The sequence below is a fragment of the Oncorhynchus clarkii genome, chromosome 2 (assembly GCF_045791955.1).
Source record: "Oncorhynchus clarkii lewisi isolate Uvic-CL-2024 chromosome 2, UVic_Ocla_1.0, whole genome shotgun sequence".
Classification (NCBI taxonomy): Eukaryota; Metazoa; Chordata; class Actinopteri; order Salmoniformes; family Salmonidae; genus Oncorhynchus; species Oncorhynchus clarkii.
In genome coordinates, this window is record NC_092148.1 from 7949620 (window position 1) to 7972541 (window position 22922).

Here is a 22922-nt window from a genome sequence, read left to right on the forward strand (position 1 = left end):
TATAGCAATGAAAGGACTCCTTCAGGTCTGATCTGGGGAGAGCCAAATGCTATTTGAGATCCATTACATTGTTTAGATTGGACTTTGCAGACACTTGAATCAAACAACTTTAGCCAAGAACTGTGTTCTCATTCTTCGCACAGTCTTGTTCAGTTGACTGAGTCAAACCTCCATGTCATTCTGAGGTGAAGACTGTGAAACTGTTATAATGTGAGGAAGTGCATCCTGTAGAAACTTCTCTAAGTGGACATGGAACCTTCAGAGGGCCTTGAATCTTCACTACTGGCAATATTTTTAGGCCACACACATCGATACTTCATCCAAAATTAGTTTAGAAAACAGCAAAGATTGCACTGTGTGCTATGTATTTGTGCAGCCTACTTTATTAAATCCCCTGTAATTTACTCTATCGGCCTCAGTAGAAGCTGCTGTAAGGTAGCAGTAAGGATTGTGTGGGGTGTAAACTGTATGAGATGGGAGGACACTTTGCAGGTGAGCCCCACCCTCTCCTGTTGCACAGACTGCTAGCAGAGAGAGCAGCAAACACACCTGGACAACACAAACCTGTGGGATATTCACATTTGAACACATATGCAAAAAAGAGAAAGGTAAGAAATGCCACTTTATTAAACACATAGGTATTCTAAAGTGCTTAGAACCTACCACTGGTCACTTTAGAAGAGTTTGGAACAAATCCATTTGTCAGTTTAGAACCATGCCACTTGTCTTTAGAATGGTAAGGAAACCTCTCCGTTGTCAAGTGTGGATTCAATGGGATCTGAAGTTAAGTCATAAGCATTATACACCAAAGCATTTGGAAATACCAGTATTGGAAAATAATTTGTCAATACATTTTTTTTAAAAACACTGTACTTTATTTTTGAAAAGCATTTACTCTTGTTGACTTGTTGAAGGTAGGTAGTAGATACCGATGTTGACTTGTTGAAGTTAGGTAGTAGATACCGATGTTGACTTGTTGAAGGTAGGTAGTAGATACCGATGTTGGCTTGTTGAAGGTAGGTAGTAGATACCGATGTTGACTGAGAAAAATTCTGATGCATTTATCTTTGGATGATGATTATAAAGACCTACAACAGGATGTATGGAGGCTGGGTGTGAAGAGGGGTTTCAGGCTTTGACCACTCAAGCTGGATGTGCTTAAACATTCTCTTTTTAGTGGATATTTTTCTTTGGCCTCTAGGTTCTCCTGAAGTCCCTTCTCCCCTGCGTCTCCAGAGGGCCTCTACCATGATGAAGCTGACCGGTGCTATTCTACTTCTCTCGTTGGTGTCGCTAGTCCACGGTGCCTGCTCTCTCAATGGGAGGAACAGAGGAGACCTCTATGGTAGGCTATCAAGCCAAGCTGTAGCTGAGTAGCCTTACTCTCCTGCCCACTCTTTTTTTACTTAGCAAGATGTTATGCCAATGCTTAATATCTGTTGAACATTTGCCAAAGCAAAGCATTAAACACAAGAATCCTTAATGTTGCCCAGTGAAATGGTAGTAAATATTAATTTAGATGCACTTTAAAGGGCAACTCCATCACATATCAACCTCATTTTCATCATCTCCAGCACCGTACCATAGTCAACACATAGTCAACACGTTTTTGTATAATAAAAAAAAAAAGTGAAAACATCCTACCTGATGACATCATCGAAAGTTTAAACATTTTAAAAACAGTGATTTTAGAACACTATGAGATTGGCGGTGACGTGGGGATCAAGAAAAATAGCCTCCCTCTGGCTAGAAACTCGTTGAAGGTTTTGATAATCACCGTAAAAAAAATAAATGTATCCTTCCTGTGATGTCAGAGAAGGACTTCTTTGGATTTCTTTCCTCTTATCTTGTTAACCACAGATCATATAAATGTGCAATTTTCACATACAGTGCATTCGTAAAGTATTCAGACCCCTTTATTTTTTCTCAATTTTGTTACGTTACAGCCTTATACTAAAATCTATTAAATTATTTTTTAACTCACCAATCTACACACAATAGCCCATAATGACAAAGCAAAAACAGGTTTTTAGAAATGTTTGCAAATAAAAATAACTGAAATATCACATTTACATAAGTTTTCAGACCCTTTACTCAGTACTTTGTTGAAGCACCTTTGGCAGCGATAACAGCCTCGAGTCTTCTTGGGTATGACACTACAAGCTTGGCACACCTGTATTTGGGGAGTTTCTCTCATTGTTCTCTGCAGATCTTCTCAAGCTCTGTCAGGTTGGATGGGGAGTGTTGCTGCACAGCTATTTTCAGGACTCTCCAGTGATGTCGATCGGGTTCAAGTCCGGGCTCTGGCTGGACCACTCAAGGACATGAACCTTCGCCCCAGGCTGTGGCCCTGAGTGCTCTGGAGCAGGTTTTCACCAAGGAGGTCTCTGTACTTTGCTCCGTTCATCTTTCCCTCAATCCTGACTAGTCTCACAGTCCCTGCCGCTGAAAAACATCCCCACAGTATGATGCTGCCACCACCATGCTTCACCATAGGGATGGTGCCAGGTTTCCTCCAGACGTAACGCTTGGTATTCAGGCCAAAGAGTTCAATCTTGGATTCATTAGACCAGAGAATCTTGTTTCTCATGGTCTGAGAGTCTTTGGGTTCCTTTTGGCAAACTCCAAGCGGGCTGTCTGGCCACTCTACCATAAAGGCCTTGGTAGAGTGCTGCAGAGTTGGTTGTCCTTCTGGAAGGTTCTTCCATCTCCACTGAGGAAATCTGGAGCTCTTTCAGATTGACCATCGGGTTCTTTGTCACCTCCCTGACCAAGGCCCTTCTCCCCATTTTTGCAAGTCATATAGTAAAGGGTCTGAATACGTATGTAAATAAGGTATTTCGTTTAAAAAATATATTTTATACATTTGCAAAATTACTTAAATTTTATTTTCACTATAGTACTGTGTGTAGATTGTTGCGGGAACAAAATAATTTAATACATTTTAGAATAAGGCTGTAACATAACAAATTCAAGGGGTCTGAGTACTGTCTGAATGACAGTTGTTTCATGCTGGAGATGATACAGTATATGATTTTGGAAAGTGGCCAAATTGATTAACTGTCATGTATTGTCATGTTGTGTCTTGTTCCTGTTCTTTCTCTTCACCCTGTCTCCCTCTGCTGGTCGTATTAGGTTACCTTTTCTTCCCCTCTTTCCCCCAGCTGTTCCTTGTCTTCTCTAACTACCTCGTTCACCCCTTTTCCCACCTGTTCCCTTTTTCCCTCTGATTAGGTCTCTATATCTCTCTCTGTTCCTGCTTCTGTCTTTGTCGGATTCTCGTTTGTGTTTCTCATGCCTGAACCAGACTATCGTCGTGTTTGCTGCAACCTTGTCCTGTCCTGTCGGAATCTGCCTGTTCATCTAACCTTGTCCTGTCCTGTCGGAATCTGCCTGTCCATCTGAGCCTACGTGTGTTTCGTCATTAAAGAAACTCTGTTTTGTTAATTCGCTTTTGGGTCCTCATTCACGCACCTGACATTAACCAAACCCAAATGTGCTCAACCCCTGTAATAGAAAACAGAGGGAGGTCAGTAAATCTTGTTGTCAGTCAATATCCTCTGAGCAGTCGTTAAATATGAGGTTGCATGTAATCTCTCTACTACAACATGTTGATATATGGAGTACCTGTGTAATAAGACCTTTGGCCTAAGATCTTTGGATTGAACCAGCCATTTCTCTATGTGTCTGTATAGGGCTAAAGCTTTGTTCACACTGCAGGCCTTAATGCTCAAATTTCTTTTCAAATCCATTCTGGAAAACTGACTCTCCAAACGCTGTGAACAAATTGGATTTGTGTTCAGAAAGCATTCTATGCTAGTTGTTATAGCAACGGCCAGTGGTGTAAAGTAATTATGTAAAAAATACTTTAAAGTCCTACTTAAGTCGTTTTTTTCCTTCAGTATCTATATATTTTTTTGTTGACTACTTTTACTTTTACTCTACTACATTCCTAAAGAAAATATGTAAATTCTACTCCCAATAATTATCCCTGACACCCAAATGTACTTATTTCATTTGTTACTTATTACATTTCAAATGCTGCCAGCAGCATACCACCCTGCATACCACTGCTGGCTTGCTTCTGAAGCTAAGCAGGGTTGGTCCTGGTCATTCCCTGGATGGGAGACCAGATGCTACCTGTAAGTGTTGTTGGAGGGCCAGTAGGGAGCACTCTTTCCTCTGGTCTAAAGAATATCCCAATGCCAGTGATTGGGGACACTGCCCTTTGTAGGGTGCCATCTTTTGGATGGGACGTTAAACTGGTGTCATGACTCTCTGCAGTCATTAAAGATCCCATGGCACTTATTGTAAGAGTAGGGGTGTTAACCCCGGTGTCCTGACTCTCTGCGGTCATTAAAGAACCCATGGCACTTATTGTAAGAGTAGGGGTGTTAACCCCGGTGTCCTGACTCTCTGCAGTCATTAAAGAACCTATGGCACTTATTGTAAGAGTAGGGGTGTTAACCCCGGTGTCCTGACTCTCTGAGGTCATTAAAGATCCCATGGCACTTATTGTAAGAGTAGGGGTCTTAACCCCGTGTCCTGACTCTCTGAGGTCATTAAAGATCCCATGGCACTTATTGTAAGAGTAGGGGTGTTAACCCCGGCGTCCTGACTCTCTGAGGTCATTAAAGATCCCATGGCACTTATTGTAAGAGTAGGGGTTTTAAACCCGGTGTCCTGACTCTCTGAGGTCATTAAAGATCCCATGGCACTTATTGTAAGAGTAGGAGTGTTAACCCCGGTGTCCTGACTCTCTGAGGTCATTAAAGATCCCATGGCACTTATTGTAAGAGTAGGAGTGTTAACCCCGGTGTCCTGACTCTCTGAGGTCATTAAAGATCCCATGGCACTTATTGTAAGAGTAGGAGTGTTAACCCCGGTGTCCTGACTCTCTGAGGTCATTAAAGATCCCATGGCACTTATTGTAAGAGTAGGAGTGTTAACCCCGGTGTCCTGACTCTCTGCGGCCATTAAAGATCCCATGGCACTTATTGTAAGAGTAGGGGTGTTAACCCCGGTGTCCTGACTCTCTGAGGTCATTAAAGATCCCATGGCACTTATTGTAAGAGTAGGGGTGTTAACCCCGGTGTCCTGACTCTCTGAGGTCATTAAAGATCCCATGACACTTATTGTAAGAGTAGGGGTGTTAACCCCGGTGTCCTGACTCTCTGCGGTCATTAAAGATCCCATGACACTTATTGTAAGAGTAGGGGTGTTAACCCCGGTGTCCTGACTCTCTGAGGTCATTAAAGATCCCATGACACTTATTGTAAGAGTAGTGGTGTTAACCCCGGTGTCCTGACTCTCTGAGGTCATTAAAGATCCCATGACACTTATTGTAAGAGTAGGGGTGTTAACCCCGGTGTCCTGACTCTCTGAGGTCATTAAAGATCCCATGACACTTATTGTAAGAGTAGGGGTGTTAACCCCGGTGTCCTGACTCTCTGAGGTCATTAAAGATCCCATGACACTTATTGTAAGAGTAGGGGTGTTAACCCCGGTGTCCTGACTCTCTGAGGTCATTAAAGATCCCATGACACTTATTGTAAGAGTAGGGGTGTTAACCCCGGTGTCCTGACTCTCTGCGGTCATTAAAGATCCCATGACACTTATTGTAAGAGTAGGGGTGTTAACCCCGGTGTCCTGACTCTCTGAGGTCATTAAAGATCCCATGACACTTATTGTAAGAGTAGTGGTGTTAACCCCGGTGTCCTGACTCTCTGAGGTCATTAAAGATCCCATGACACTTATTGTAAGAGTAGGTGTGTTAACCCCGGTGTCCTGACTCTCTGAGGTCATTAAAGATCCCATGACACTTATTGTAAGAGTAGGGGTGTTAACCCCGGTGTCCTGACTCTCTGAGGTCATTAAAGATCCCATGACACTTATTGTAAGAGTAGGAGTGTTAACCCCGGTGTCCTGACTCTCTCTGTCATTAAAGATCCCATGACACTTATTGTAAGAGTAGGAGTGTTAACCCCGGTGTCCTGACTCTCTGAGGTCATTAAAGATCCCATGGCACTTATTGTAAGAGTAGGGGTGTTAACCCCGGTGTCCTGACTCTCTGAGGTCATTAAAGATCCCATGGCACTTATTGTAAGAGTAGGGGTGTTAACCCCGGTGTCCTGACTCTCTGAGGTCATTAAAGATCCCATGGCACTTATTGTAAGAGTAGGGGTGTTAACCCCGGTGTCCTGACTCTCTGAGGTCATTAAAGATCCCATGGCACTTATTGTAAGAGTAGGAGTGTTAACCCCGGTGTCCTGACTCTCTGAGGTCATTAAAGATCCCATGACACTTATTGTAAGAGTAGGAGTGTTAACCCCGGTGTCCTGACTCTCTGAGGTCATTAAAGATCCCATGACACTTATTGTAAGAGTAGGAGTGTTAACCCCGGTGTCCTGACTCTCTGAGGTCATTAAAGATCCCATGACACTTATTGTAAGAGTAGGAGTGTTAACCCCGGTGTCCTGACTCTCTGAGGTCATTAAAGATCCCATGGCACTTATTGTAAGGGTAGGAGTGTTAACCCCGGTGTCCTGACTCTCTGCAGTCATTAAAGATCCCATGGCACTTATTGTAAGAGTAGGAGTGTTAACCCCGGTGTCCTGACTCTCTGAGGTCATTAAAGATCCCATGACACTTATGACCCCGGTGTCCTGACTCTCTGAGGTCATTAAAGATCCCATGACACTTATTGTAAGAGTAGGAGTGTTAACCCCGGTGTCCTGACTCTCTGAGGTCATTAAAGATCCCATGGCACTTATTGTAAGAGTAGGAGTGTTAACCCCGGTGTCCTGACTCTCTGAGGTCATTAAGGATCCCATGGCACTTATTGTAAGAGTAGGGGTGTTAACCCGAGGTCATTAAAGATCCCATGGCACTTATTGTAAGTAGGAGTCCTGACTCTCTGAGGTCATTAAAGATCCCATGGCACTTATTGTAAGAGTAGGAGTGTTAACCCCGGTGTCCTGACTCTCTGAGGTCATTAAGGATCCCATGGCACTTATTGTAAGAGTAGGGGTGTTAACCCCGGTGTCCTGACTCTCTGAGGTCATTAAAGATCCCATGGCACTTATTGTAAGAGTAGGAGTGTTAACCCCGGTGTCCTGACTCTCTGAGGTCATTAAAGATCCCATGGCACTTATTGTAAGAGTAGGAGTGTTAACCCCGGTGTCCTGACTCTCTGAGGTCATTAAAGATCCCATGGCACTTATTGTAAGAGTAGGAGTGTTAACCCCGGTGTCCTGACTCTCTGAGGTCATTAAAGATCCCATGACACTTATTGTAAGAGTAGTGGTGTTAACCCCGGTGTCCTGACTCTCTGAGGTCATTAAAGATCCCATGACACTTATTGTAAGAGTAGGGGTGTTAACCCCGGTGTCCTGACTCTCTGAGGTCATTAAAGATCCCATGACACTTATTGTAAGAGTAGGGGTGTTAACACCGGTGTCCTGACTCTCTGAGGTCATTAAAGATCCCATGACACTTATTGTAAGAGTAGGGGTGTTAACCCCGGTGTCCTGACTCTCTGAGGTCATTAAAGATCCCATGGCACTTATTGTAAGAGTAGGGGTGTTAACCCCGGTGTCCTGACTCTCTGCGGTCATTAAAGATCCCATGACACTTATTGTAAGAGTAGGGGTGTTAACCCCGGTGTCCTGACTCTCTGAGGTCATTAAAGATCCCATGACACTTATTGTAAGAGTAGTGGTGTTAACCCCGGTGTCCTGACTCTCTGAGGTCATTAAAGATCCCATGACACTTATTGTAAGAGTAGGGGTGTTAACCCCGGTGTCCTGACTCTCTGAGGTCATTAAAGATCCCATGACACTTATTGTAAGAGTAGGGGTGTTAACCCCGACACTTATTGTAAGAGTAGGGGTGTTAACCCCGGTGACTCTCTGAGGTCATTAAAGATCCCATGACACTTATTGTAAGAGTAGGGGTGTTAACCCCGGTGTCCTGACTCTCTGCGGTCATTAAAGATCCCATGACACTTATTGTAAGAGTAGGGGTGTTAACCCCGGTGTCCTGACTCTCTGATTAAAGGTCATTAAAGATCCCATGACACTTATTGTAAGAGTAGGGGTGTTAACCCCGGTGTCCTGACTCTCTCATTAAAGAACCCCACTTATTAAAGATCCCATGACACTTATTGTAAGAGTAGGGGTGTTAACCCCGGTGTCCTGACTCTCTGCGGTCATTAAAGATCCCATGACACTTATTGTAAGAGTAGGGGTGTTAACCCCGGTGTCCTGAGGTCATTAAAGATCCCATGACACTTATTGTAAGAGTAGTGGTGTTAAAGATCTCTGAGGTCATTAAAGATCCCATGACACTTATTGTAAGAGTAGGGGTGTTAACCCCGGTGTCCTGACTCTCAGAGGTCATTAAAGATCCCATGACACTTATTGTAAGAGTAGGGGTGTTAACCCCGGTGTCCTGACTCTCTGAGGTCATTAAAGATCCCATGACACTTATTGTAAGAGTAGGAGTGTTAACACTTATTGACACTAAGAGTAGGAGTGTTAACCCCGGTGTCCTGACTCTCTCTGTCATTAAAGATCCCATGACACTTATTGTAAGAGTAGGAGTGTTAACCCCGGTGTCCTGACTCTCTGAGGTCATTAAAGATCCCATGGCACTTATTGTAAGAGTAGGGGTGTTAACCCCGGTGTCCTGACTCTCTGAGGTCATTAAAGATCCCATGGCACTTATTGTAAGAGTAGGGGTGTTAACCCCGGTGTCCTGACTCTCTGAGGTCATTAAAGATCCCATGGCACTTATTGTAAGAGTAGGAGTGTTAACCCCGGTGTCCTGACTCTCTGAGGTCATTAAAGATCCCATGACACTTATTGTAAGATTAGGAGTGTTAACCCCGGTGTCCTGACTCTCTGAGGTCATTAAAGATCCCATGACACTTATTGTAAGAGTAGGAGTGTTAACCCCGGTGTCCTGACTCTCTGAGGTCATTAAAGATCCCATGACACTTATTGTAAGAGTAGGAGTGTTAACCCCGGTGTCCTGACTCTCTGAGGTCATTAAAGATCCCATGGCACTTATTGTAAGGGTAGGAGTGTTAACCCCGGTGTCCTGACTCTCTGCAGTCATTAAAGATCCCATGGCACTTATTGTAAGAGTAGGAGTGTTAACCCCGGTGTCCTGACTCTCTGAGGTCATTAAGGATCCCATGGCACTTATTGTAAGAGTAGGGGTGTTAACCCCGGTGTCCTGACTCTCTGAGGTCATTAAAGATCCCATGGCACTTATTGTAAGAGTAGGAGTGTTAACCCCGGTGTCCTGCATTCCCAATCTGGCCTTCAAACCATCGCGGTCACCTAATAATCCCCAGTTTACAATTGGCTCATTCATCCCCTTCCTCTCCCCTGTAACTATTCCCCAAGTCGTTTCTGTAAATGAGAACGTGTTCTCAGTCAACTTACCTGGTAAAATAACGGTGAACAAAACAAATGCTCAGCCAGGACAGCAATATCCAATTCACGCACATACTGTATCAATATTATGTGTTGTCATCCCTACGGCCTCTGATCTGGTGGACTCACTTAACACAAATACTGCCTTTGTCATTTATGTCTGAGTGTTGGAGTGTGCCCCTGACTAGCCATACATTTAAAAAATACAGTCTGGTTTGTTTAATATAAGTAATTTGATGTATATCATTTACTTTGTAATTTTACTCAAGTATGACAATTAGTAGGTTTTCCACCACTGTACTTAAGTACATTTAAAACCAGATACTTTTAGACTTTTACTCAAGTAATATTTTACTGGGGGACTTTCACTTTTATTTGAATCATTTTCTATCAAATATTCTGTAAGGAGATGTCATCCCATTTGAAAATGATCCTTGGCTGAGTTGGCTATAAAGAAGCAGTTCTTCAGAAATTCTTGGGAATTGAGCTCACCAGTGGGAATTCCACATAATGTCTGTTCATGGATTTTTTTCATAGTTCCTTTCTTTTTGTAAATGACTAAAACAGAGTACAATTTCATCATATGTGTTGAAAACTGTCCTGAAGTTGAATTTAACCAGAACAGTCAGTTTAATAAAAAATAAGCCTGGTTCAGTATCCAGAATACATTTAAAAATATATATATATTGAACACAGTATCACCATATCTTGTACATTTATTTTATGCCATGTCAAATCTAACATTATCCTCCCCTTCTTGTTTCCCCAGACTGCCCAGCGGATGTGTACATTGTTCTGGACACCTCAGAGAGTGTGGCACTGAGGGCCAAGCCCTACGGCTCCTTTGTTGATCAGATCAAGAAGTTTGCCCTGGACTTTGTGGACCAGCTCAATACTAGGTGTGTATCACCTCCATACTGACAGTTTCAGCTACATGACTGGTATTCATTAAGAAATTATATGGTTAACAATTCGTGCTTTCAGGTCCCTTACTTCAATTCATGACATTTGGCAACTAAACGGTAATTAATGCTACGTAGTAATGATTATGGCGAGCTTGCCAAGAGAAATTAAGTGTCATGTTAGCGACAAGGCTTCTGGGAAACTCGCGCCTGACCGTTTATTCACCCCACAGACTAGCGCAGACCAAACAATATCAATCCTCCTATAGAGGCCTCCATCGGCATACCTCCTGTTTAATTTCTTAAACTCCCCTCTGTGATCATTATTAAAAAATACAGTCATATTGTACCAGTATTATTCACCACACACTCAGACCCACCCTGATAAGCGACATGCAGAATGACCATTGATAGCTGCTCTGGGCAGTAGTGTTCTCCTGACAATGTGTTGTTGATGATCATCTCAGGAGGTCTGCCTCACTACATGCAGTCTTATAAACACGGTTGTGTGTTGACCTCTGTGTGAACTGTGGTTCTACAGTGATGAATCGGGGCTGAGAGGTAGTGTATGAGAGCAGCTTCTCTCCTTACATGGTGCTCAGGGTTGCGTTAATATGATGCAGGTAAGGTAAAACCCAGGTGCAGACACATCAAATTAACAATGGTTTAATAATCCAACAGGGCAGGCAATAGACAGGTCAAGGTAGGCAGGGGTCAGTAAACCAGAGGTGGGGCAACGGTACCGGACGGCAGGCAGGCTCAGGATCAAGGTAGGCAGGGGTCAGTAAACCAGAAATGAGGCAACGGTACCGGACGGCAGGCAGGGTCAGGCAGAGTGGTCAGGCAGCCGGGTTCAAAGTCAGGTCAGCCAAGGGTCAAAACCAGGAGGGGGAGAAAAATAGAGACTGGGAAAAGCAGGAGCTGAGAACAAAAACACTGGTTGACTTGACAAACTGGCAACAGACAAACAGAGAACACAGGTATAAATACACAGGGGATAATGGGGGAGATGGGCAACACCTGGAGGGGGGTGGAGACAATCACAAAGACAGGTGAAACAGATCCGGGTGTGACAGATATAGAGTTCAAATTTATTACATTTTAAGTTTGCATCCCACTATTACACTTTATATACATCACAGAAAAATATAACAAAATCGTTTGACATTAAAACACCGGAGTTTGGGAGTAAAATAAAGAAACGTTTATTCATTATGAAATGATGACAAATATGAATAACATTCCATCCATGAGGCCACTAGAGGGGCGATTTGGTCATTTGACTGAAGGAAAGCGGTCTACGGAGGCCAAGACAGCTCATCTTGTTGAACTACAAAACGCATTGGGCTTTTGCTAAGACCAGCGGCATTTATACAGATGCTGCAACTTATCTATTATAATCGTAATAGATTTGCTTTTGCCATCCCACTGTTCAGAAACAGTGCAACTATTACGGTTAAAATATGTGTTTTCTGTGGCCCATACCGATACGCTTCATCACTGATTGCCTGTGTGTGTGTACGTCAGTGTGTGTGTGTGTGTGTGTGTGTGTGTGCGTGTTACTCACTAACATGCTCAGACAGGCAGCAAGTGTAATGAGTGACTGTGTGTGTTTGTTCAGTGCAGCCATTCCAAATCATTCGCCCAGAAAAGGTTTGGGGTTTACCTTTGGGGCACTGAGCTGCATTCCTGACTGAGAGAAAGGTTGATATGTTTTCTCCATCTAACGAAGTCTCACCTTACAGCTAAGGAGTTGTCCTCCTGAAGTTCAGAGGACCTGATGAATGACGTCTTCACGTGATCAGAAATACACATATAAGAGAACAACACTTTCAGTCATGCAGGCACACAGTGAGCTTTGTCATTATCTGACATTTATTGAATTGGGGCCCATGTTTTGGAGAAGCCCTGTGATTCAAGACATTGTTGTACAATAAAATATCATCAGCTCAATGTTTATAAAGGAAGGATAAAAGTCCAAGTATGCCATTTGCCAAAGATCATGGTGTATCCACTAATGTGTCTGACTCAGCACAACTTCTTTGCAAAACAGCCAAAATAGTAGATTTTTTTTTTTGTGATGTGATTCATTAGTGATGTGATCCTACTGAAGTATGCAAAATGCTACTGGCCTAAAGTTTAAAGAGCTAAAGAACACCTAGTTATTGACAGCTCCTGGTTCTTGACACGGTTGGTTGAGTATTTATGTATCTTTCATTGACTTCATCAGAATAGCAACTGCCTGATGGTTTGATTGGGTACTGGAGAAAATAGCAGGAGGACGATGGGTGTAAATGTGCTCGGGGCTTGACAAGACGGCAAACTTGTAATAGATTTGATCTATCAGGTTTTAGTACCACTTTCTCCCCTCTGGGAATCAATACATCATTCCCATGAGCGAACTCCCTGCCTTCTAATCTGTAGACAGTAAATTAAATACTGCTGATTTAGGGGAATTGTCCCTGAAGTGCATGTAGATCAGAGGTAACTTGCTTGGTGTCACTCTTTGTGTGCCATTGTGACATAGCTCTGCCTGTACTCATCTAGATACTACCGCTGTGAGCGTAACCTGACGTGGAGTGTGGGAGTGCTGCACTACAGTGATGAGGTAAAGGTGATGAGGGAGCTGACCAGCACCAAGGAGGCCCAAGGAAGAGCTCAGCTGAAGAGAGCTATACAGGACATTCGCTACATCGGCAAGGGAACCCACACCGACTGTGCCATCTCCGTAGCAACAGGGCAGCTGATGACAGGGTGAGTCCATTGATTGTATAAGGGCTCAGGGCCCAGATGCAGATGGTTTGAGTATTTGATATTTATTAGTTAAAAAGGGTAGAGAGAGAATGGTCGTGGACAGGCAAAAGGTCAAAACCAGATCAGAGTCCAGGAGGTACAGAGTGGCAGGCAGGCTCGAGGTCAGGGCAGGCAGACTGGACAGGCAGGCGGGTACGGAGTCCAGAAAACAGGCATGGGGTCAAAACCGGGAGGACTAGCAAAAGCAGGAGCACGGGGAGAAACACACTGGTTGACTTGGAAACATACAAGACAAACTGGCTCAGAGACACAGGAAACACAGGGATAAATACACTGTGGAAAATAAGCGACACCTGGAAGGGGTGGAGACAATCACAACGACAGGTGAAACAGATCAGGGTGTGACAGATTGGTTGATTGAGTAGTTAGTACCAGTCAGTTAGTTAGTTAGTCAGTCTTGTCTGTCTGTCTGTCTGTCTGTCTGTCTGTCTGTCTGTCTGTCTGCCTGTCTGTCTGTCTGTCTGTCTGTCTGTCTGTCTGTCTGTCTGTCTGTCTGTCTGTCTGTCTGTCTGTGTCTGTCTGCCTGCCTGCATGTATCCATCTCAAATGTGACATGTGTGAGAGAGTGTCTTAAAACACATGCGCTTCATCCCAATATACCGTGCATGATACTTTGATATTGTGTAATACGTTCCTCCTTCACTTCTATAGTGCCCTTAGGAAAATACTTTGGCAAGTTAAAACACATTTCCTGCATCTTTGCAGGGGTAAACAGATAGACATTCAAACCTCTCCTAGGAGATGGAGTTCTTCCACAAAGCTTCTGACAAAATAAAGTCTGCTCCACAATTATACAGAAAGGATCCCGTTTGACTCACACGTTCTGCTTCGTTGTATCTCTTTCTTCAACCCACAGCTCTCCTCTCCATGGCAACAAGTACATGGTGGTGGTGACAGATGGCCACCCGCTGGACGGCTATAAGGAGCCGTGTGGCGGGGTGGCACACACCGTGTCTGAGGCCAGAGCCATGAACATTAACATCTTCAGCGTGGCTATCACTCCACATCACCTGGTAATCAAGAGGGAATAGAGCTCTGGCTAGAAGGTCCAGGTTGTAGACAGAGAACTTTGCCCTCTGTAGTGGTCATGGAAACACAATAACTAATACTGCTCAAACAAACTGGATTGGCTGTAGTCTGACATCCTTGAGTTTTTTAACTCAAGGATCCCACTGTATTTGATATATGATATATTTATATGTAGTCTTTTCATTCTTCTCTTGCACCTCAGAATGTGTGGGTATGCCAAAATACAGGCTTTATCACATACGGCCGTGATTGGGAGTCCCATAGGGCGGCGCACAATTGGCCCAGCGTCGTCCGGGTTTGGCCGGGGTAGGCCGTCATTGTAAATAAGAATTTGTTCTTAACTGACTTTCCTAGTTAAAACTTCTTGACCATACTTGAGACGCAGACGTCTCAAGTATGCCCCTGGAAATGCAAATGCGCTACGCTAAATGCTAAATGTACTCGTTACAACTCAATCTTTGATCAAAATTCACAAGCAGGGTATTGAATTAAAGCTACACTCGTTGTGAACCTAGCCAGCAAGTCAGATTTTTAAAATGCTTTTCGGCGAAAGCATCAGAAGCTATTATCTGATAGCATGCACCCCCCAAAATGCCAGCACGACACGTAAACAACAGATTTTGCGGTAGCCGGCGCTACCCAAAACGCAGAAATAAAATATAAAACATTCATTACCTTTGACGAGCTTCTTTCTTGGCACTCCTATATGCCCCATAAACATCACTATTGGGTCTTTTTTTCGTTTAAATCGGTCCATATATACCCAAAATAGCTTTGTATGGAAGCTGTGTCATTCAGAAAAAATCATCGTTTTTAAACGCTGCGTAATTTTTTAAAATTAAAAAAGTCGACGATAAACTTTCACAAAACACTTCGAAATCCTTTTGTAATCCAACTTTAGGTATTAGTAAACGTTTATAATCTATCAAAATGATTACAGGGCGATGTCTTTTCAATAGGTCTTCACTTGCAAAACAATGGCTTCTAATATCTTCTTCAACTACATCCGGGTGAAGACTGGGAAAATGGAGGTCAGATAGATGGATTTTCCAACAATTAATTCAATTGAAAATGAGGACAATGGCGCCATCGTGCGGGATTTGTATGAATTTCAGGCAGATCGATATTAAATTCTGTTCTCTTTTAACAACTGGTGGAAGTGACTTATGGAAATTATTTTTAGCTTTCAGAGAGCAGTTTTTCTTGCGTTTTTCAATGAAACACACGATCTGTTATAGTCACAGCCGTGATTTAACCAGTTTTATAAACTTCAGAGTGTTTTCTATCCACACATACTAATCATATGCATATACTATATTCCTGGCATGAGTAGCAGGACGCTGAAAAGTTGCGCGATTTTTAACAGAATTTTCGAAAAAGGAGGGGGTAGAAGTAAGAGGTTTTTAAATAAAAAATACAAAATAATTAAAACAATTAAAATAGCCTTTTTTACGGTAGTTTTTCTAGTTTGAGGTAGTTTTTCAGTGTTTCAGTCTCTGCTCTGTCTCTAAGGCTCGCTCTCACTCTCTCTCTCTCTCCCCCTCCACCTCTCTCTCTCTCTCTCTCTCTCTCTCTCTCTCTCTCTCTCTCCCCCCTCCACCTCTCTCTCTCTCTCTCTCTCTCTCTCTGCAGGACAACAGACTTGGTTCCATAGCAACAGATGTACAACACACACATAACATGTCTGCTACTAGTGAGGACCTGCAGGTTGTTAGGAACACCATCAGCTCCATAGTGTCTACCATGGTGAGTACACCATCGTCACATAGTTACCATCATACAAGCGGCCATTTTTAAACCAAGGCCCTGTACCTAAATGTAATTTACTGTAGGGCATTGTTTTTGTTGCCCAAACAGACTATTCTAACCAAATGTCTGTCTCTTCTTTTATGGATCTGTAGTACAAGGATTCTGAATCTGTGGTGAGTTTTTTCGCTACAACATCTGCTAAATATGTGTATGTTACCAATACAATTTGATTTGATTTGATAGTTCCCGACCAATACAGTGAGATGATTGTTGTTTGTGATCTTATTTATGAACAGTGATTATGACTGGGGTTGATTTATGTTTATTGTTCTTTTTCAGTGCTGTTCGTTCGAGTGCAAGGTAAGCCTGATCACATTGTCGTACCTTTTCAACATGATCTCGCAGAAAACTTCCTTACAGATTGTTTGTCTTGATTAATCTGATCTCAGTATAGTCTTAATATGGGGTCCAGTGGAGTCAGAAGTCTTTCTCATCCGTGTTCTTTGTTTCACAGGCTCCCCTGGGATCTCAAGGCCCTGCTGGTGCAGGAGGGGGCGCGGTAGGGTGCTCTCTGTTTTCCTTTTAGTTAAAACACCACATTTAGATTTACCAGACGCTCATATCCAGAGCAGCTTACTGGGGCAATTAGGGTTATTAGAGTGCCTTGCTCAAGGGCACATCGACAGATTCAAACCCGCAACCTTTCAGTCACTAGCCCAACGCTCTTAACCGCTAGGCTATCTTTCGCCCACCTTAGCTATTGGGGAAAATGTTGAGAATGCCCATCGCTGCGTTCTTAGATATACTTACCTTACCTTATACTTACCTCGAATTACTGATGGTTTGCTTAGCTCCAACTCTCAGTGACTAAGTAAGGGATTAGTAAGCGTTGGGGGGTGGAGAAGGGGCTTTACCTGGACCGTATTCCATGGGGTGCAGGGTTATGGAACATTGAGATAGAAATATATAGAAATATATTACATAGAAAAGCCATGCTTCTATGTCATGTGGAATAGGGAATCATGTCCACTCTATAACATACATTTCTATGTGTGATCTGAGCGTGCCCCCAGGCCCATGTTTACCTGATGGGGACAAATGACTCTGGCCTTCTCTGTGTCTGATCTAATCATGGCGTCCAGATGGCCTGCCTAGCCCACTGCTAGTCAACAGAGCTCTTGTGTGTTCCAGCTAAGAAATGCATTAAGGAGACGAGGAGGTAGTGGAACTGAAAAAGGCTTAGTTTGATTGATTCTATTGTACAGTACCGTGTTCTGTGCACAACTTCTGGCAGTCTGGCAAGTCCAACACTTTCTTCTCTGTCTCAATGGGAATTTTGGGCCAAAGGGTGTAATGTCACATGCACAAGTACAGTGAAATGCCTTTCTTGCAAACTCAAAACCTAACAATAAGTAAGTAAGCATACTATATACAGGGTCAGTTCCAATACCATATTTACAATGTGCAGGAACATTGGAGTGTTGGAGGTAAATATATATACAGTGCCTTGCGAAAGTATTCGGCCCCCTTGAACTTTGCGACCTTTTGCCACATTTCAGGCTTCAAACATAAAGATATAAAACTGTATTTTTTTGTGAAGAATCAACAACAAGTGGGACACAATCATGAAGTGGAACGACATTTATTGGATATTTCAAACTTTTTTAACAAATCAAAAACTGAAAAATTGGGCGTGCAAAATTATTCAGCCCCCTTAAGTTAATACTTTGAAGCGCCACCTTTTGCTGCGATTACAGCTGTAAGTCGCTTGGGGTATGTCTCTATCAGTTTTGCACATCGAGAGACTGACATTTTTTCCCATTCCTCCTTGCAAAACAGCTCGAGCTCAGTGAGGTTGGATGGAGAGCATTTGTGAACAGCAGTTTTCAGTTATTTCCACAGATTCTCGATTGGATTCAGGTCTGGACTTTGACTTGGCCATTCTAACACCTGGATATGTTTATTTTTGAGCCATTCCATTGTAGATTTTGCTTTATGTTTTGGATCATTGTCTTGTTGGAAGACAAATCTCCGTCCCAGTCTCAGGTCTTTTGCAGACTCCATCAGGTTTTCTTCCAGAATGGTCCTGTATTTGGCTCCATCCATCTTCCCATCAATTTTAACCATCTTCCCTGTCCCTGCTGAAGAAAAGCAGGCCCAAACCATGATGCTGCCACCACCATGTTTGACAGTGGGGATGGTGTGTTCTTTGTGTTGCTTTTACGCCAAACATAACGTTTTGCATTGTTGCCAAAAAGTTCAATTTTGGTTTCATCTGACCAGAGCACCTTCTTCCACATGTTTGGTGTGTCTCCCAGGTGGCTTGTGGCAAACTTTAAACAACACTTTTTATGGATATCTTTAAGAAATGGCTTTCTTCTTGCCACTCTTCCATAAAGGCCAGATTTGTGCAATATACGACTGATTGTTGTCCTATGGACAGAGTCTCCCACCTCAGCTGTAGATCTCTGCAGTTCATCCAGAGTGATCATGGGCCTCTTGGCTGCATCTCTGATCAGTCTTCTCCTTGTATGAGCTGAAAGTTTAGAGGGACGGCCAGGTCTTGGTAGATTTGCAGTGGTCTGATACTCCTTCCATTTCAATATTATCGCTTGCACAGTGCTCCTTGGGATGTTTAAAGCTTGGGAAATCTTTTTGTACCCAAATCCGGCTTTAAACAAAACAGTATCTCGGACCTGCCTGGTGTGTTCCTTGTTCTTCATGATGCTCTCTGCGCTTTTAACGGACCTCTGAGACTATCACAGTGCAGGTGCATTTATACGGAGACTTGATTACACACAGGTGGATTGTATTTATCATCATTAGTCATTTAGGTCAACATTGGATCATTCAGAGATCCTCACTGAACTTCTGGTGAGAGTTTGCTGCACTGAAAGTAAAGGGTCTGAATAATTTTGCACGCCCAATTTTTCCGTTTTTGATTTGTTAAAAAAGTTTGAAATATCCAATAAATGTCGTTCCACTTCATGATTGTGTCCCACTTGTTGTTGATTCTTCACAAAAAAATACACTTTTATATCTTTATGTTTGAAGCCTGAAATGTGGCAAAAGGTCGCAAAGTTCAAGGGGGCCGAATACTTTCGCAAGGCACTGTATATGTATCTACCTCCAACACTCCAATGTTCCTGCACATTGTAGATATGGTATTGGAACTGACCCTGTATATAGTATGCTTACTTACTTACTTATTGTTAGGTTTTGAGGGTAAGGTGACTAGGCAACAGGATATAAGATAAACAGAGTAGCATCAGCTTGTATGTGAGTGGCTGTGCTTGTGTGTAGAGTCAATATGAATGTGCATATTATGTCTGAGTGAGCAGATGATGGAGTGACAGTGTGTGTGTAGGGCCCTGTGCGTGTGAACAGAGACTGTGTGTGTGTGTGTGTGTGTGTGTGTGTGTGTGTGTGTGTGTGTGTGTGTGTGTGTGTGTGTGTGTGTAGGGCCCTGTGCGTGTGAACAGAGACAGTGTGTGTGTGTGTGTGTGTGTGTGTGTGTGTGTGTGTGTGTGTGTGTGTGTGTGTGTGTGTGTGTGTGTGTGTGTGTGTGTGTGTGTGTGTGTATTTGTGTGTGTGTATTTGTGTGTGTGTATGTGTGTGTGTGTGTGTGTGTGTGTGTGTGTGTGTGTGTGTGTGTGTGTGTGTGTGTGTGTGTGGCCCTGTGCGTGTGAACAGAGACAGTACACAAATAAAAATAAAAGCTCAGTAAAGATACAAGGTTAAAACTCAGATAGTCCATGTAGCTATTTTGTCATCTATTTATCAGTCGTATTGCTTGGGGATAGAAGCTTCCTGTAGCTTAACACAGTTTATACAAACGGCTTCATTCAGACTCTGCTTCAGAATGACTAACACTGGAAGAGGTTGACTGATGACAATGAGAAATAGATATGATTCTTTTTTTCAGGGAACTCCAGGACGTCAGGGGGTTGCCGGGAGACCGGGAAGTTTGGGAGCAAAGGTAGTATATGACACATTACAGAACATGGGCTTGTCTGTCTGCTGACTGTAGACTGTGGAGACATTATGCTTTGTAGCCTGTTTGATGCTACAGATTATGGCTACAGGCAATGTGAATCATATGTGGATCACATGTGGATCATATCTTTGTCACCTAGGGGAATGCAGGTGACCAGGGGCCCCAAGGACACAGTGGAGAGAAGGTCAGAGTGATTATTTATCTAAAATAAAAATATGTACCACTTGAATGTTTTTAGATTATTCATAACACATGCTGGTTAGCTAAAATGTAACATTGCCTGGTAGAATTTAGAGCTATGGCGTAAATGCAATATTTAGAGACATACTTGTCTGGCTGTATGAGGTTAGCTAATGCAGTGTTCCATGAGCATTCACTTAACTGTATTGAAATATGCCATATGTTCCCAGTGTTTCCAACACCAGGAATTTTAACTGTCCCGATCCGTATTAAGTGCTTAGAAGCTAAACTCTGATATTCGTCACACTCTTTCTCTACAGGGTGACCGTGGTCCTACTGGTGACAGAGTAAGCTCTCATCGATTTTGTGGAGAGTAATAGTGATTATAATAGTGTTTATAAACCTTGTAGTACATACGTATATAATGTAAACAAAGAATACATCACATCAAATCATCCAACAGCCATAGGTTCAGCTGTCAAAATGTTCAAACGTTATTTTGCCCTACAGGGTCCAAGAGGACCATCTGGACAAAAGGTATGTTGTTGATCTTATGCATCATTCATTCATTCATTCATTTATGTGTCCATCCATCCATTCAGTCATGCACATTGTCACATACTCACCAATTCAACCAGTTGCAGTGGTGGGAATGAAGTCATGTGACCCATGTGTTTCTAGGGTGAGAAAGGAGCGGATGGAGTGGACGGGAAGGATGGCCTTGTGGTTTGTTTGTTTTCTACCTCTTACTCAACACACAGCCCCTGCATTATTAAATGTTTAACAAGAGTATCACTCTGTAAACTTACAAACAGAAAAACAAGGCTATCAAGGCCTCGTAAAGTGTGAGTGACCAATTAAACAGGGATGCAGGCTTCGCCCTCACAGGTCTCCCTTTATATACACCCATATTCCAGAATTATTAGAGGGGTTGAGACGAAAACAAGATGAGAATGAAATACAGACGAAGGATGTCTCAGCCCATGCTGAAGGCTGTTAGTATTATGTAACACCTGTACCTTCTTCCATAGGCTCTGGACCTATTATACAGTACAGAGCAATACTTTTGTCCATCCCCGTGAGGCACTATATGGAGCATAACAGGGTGGCAAAAAAATTAGCTTAAAACCGATCCAGGTGCTGTATGGTGGATATGAGCCAGATGATTCATATAGGTGTTTTATAGACTAAATGTTCAGCACTAAAGCCTCATGGTCACATCCCGTTAGACCCCCCCCCTGGGAGATTTGACAGGAAGTTCCTTAACTATGAAAAGGATAAAGAAAAACTATTTTACTTCATAAATCGAATTGCGCTAATGGAAAAATGTCATATTCATCTATGTAAATTCACTAATAAAACTATGTTATCACTAATAAGCATATGTTATCATTGTCTGTTTCGATACTTTTTGTCTGTACACTGTTTTTTCTGAAATAAAAAAATATATATTTAAAATATATATGTAAATAAATAAAAGTCAAATAATAAAAAAATATTTACCCCAAAATTTATTCAAATTGAAGATTTAGTGTAAAGACAGTCCCCACCCCCACCTCCAACTCCACCCCGGGTCCTGAATCCCTTGACATGTTTCTCAGACCAGAGCAGATGTTTTTCAGAGCAAAAAAACTGTGTAGTAGTTCCAGACTACAAAGTACATTAGAGAGTTCTGTTTCTCTGGAAACCTTCAGTGAGGCCACACATGTTTGTGTTATTCCATGAAATGTGCAGTAAACTCCCACGTCGCCCTCTCTCTTTCTCTCTCTGTAGGGAGACTCTGGGGTTATGGGCCTGCCTGGTTGTAAAGGAGACGAGGGGGCAGAGGTAAGTCTATAGGAGTGATGCAAGGTCACGTAGCCAGAGTCACCACACAAACCCACACACGCACCACACTCATCCACACACACACACCACACTCACCACACAAACCCACACACGCACCACACTCACCCACACACACTCACCACTCAAACCCACACACACACTACACTCACCACACGAACCCACACACGCACCACACTCACCCACACACACACCACACTCACCACACTCACCACACAAACCCACACACTCACCACACTCACCACACGAACCCACACACGCACCACACGAACCCACACACACACACCACACTCACCACACGAACCCACACACACACTACACGCACCACACACATCCACACACACACACTACACGCACCACACACACCAACACACACACTACACGCACCACACACACAAGCACACACCACGGCTTACTGTATTCATGACCTCCTAGACTAGTTACAGTGAAACTCTGGGAGCGTTACACCAAGCGTTCATCATTTCCCAGAATTTTCTCCCCACAGCCAAGAACCACTTGGTAGCCAATAGCGCTCTAGGAGCCAGAGTTAGTCAGTAGACTGACATGTACTGCAAACAGGGAGTTACGATACTACACATTATTCCCATAACTCTGTCCTCAGCAGACTTCATAGTCATTCCCTTTTTGCTGTTAAAGCAGGTGTGCTTCATTCTGCGGTTGAAAGCAATTCAGTTCAAACAAAATCAGAAGATGAGACAGGGTTATTTTGAGTGTGTTTTTTCTGCCATGGTTGGGGTAATTAGCCAGGCGGATAAGAACAATCCTTTTGTTTGTTTATATCTGATTGGGGTATGAGTGGGAGTTTATTTGTTTGGGAGTCTTTACCAGTCACCCACTTGGATAGAATAATACTAGATAAATAGTAGATTCATGCTGTTAGTTATATCTGAAGTATTCATGTTTAAGTTCAGACTGGTTGATGTTGGTAATGACTGTTTCCTC

The 22922-nt window shown here is 43.0% G+C and overlaps 1 protein-coding gene across 1 annotated transcript in view; it reads left to right on the forward strand.

Annotated features, from left to right (window-relative positions):
* Positions 1 to 542: 542 nt before the first annotated feature.
* Positions 543 to 22922, forward strand: part of LOC139420353 (collagen alpha-1(VI) chain-like) — a 38958-nt gene continuing 16578 nt past the window's right edge. The window contains exons 1-15 of the mRNA XM_071170364.1: positions 543 to 608; positions 1202 to 1345; positions 10213 to 10342; positions 12893 to 13099; positions 14016 to 14172; positions 15821 to 15934; positions 16090 to 16110; positions 16277 to 16297; positions 16452 to 16496; positions 19863 to 19916; positions 20074 to 20118; positions 20435 to 20461; positions 20625 to 20651; positions 20796 to 20840; positions 21888 to 21941. Coding sequence (XP_071026465.1) covers positions 1249 to 1345; positions 10213 to 10342; positions 12893 to 13099; positions 14016 to 14172; positions 15821 to 15934; positions 16090 to 16110; positions 16277 to 16297; positions 16452 to 16496; positions 19863 to 19916; positions 20074 to 20118; positions 20435 to 20461; positions 20625 to 20651; positions 20796 to 20840; positions 21888 to 21941 — 1044 coding nt within the window. The 5' untranslated portion in view covers positions 543 to 608; positions 1202 to 1248. The remainder of the gene's footprint in view (positions 609 to 1201; positions 1346 to 10212; positions 10343 to 12892; positions 13100 to 14015; positions 14173 to 15820; positions 15935 to 16089; positions 16111 to 16276; positions 16298 to 16451; positions 16497 to 19862; positions 19917 to 20073; positions 20119 to 20434; positions 20462 to 20624; positions 20652 to 20795; positions 20841 to 21887; positions 21942 to 22922) is intronic.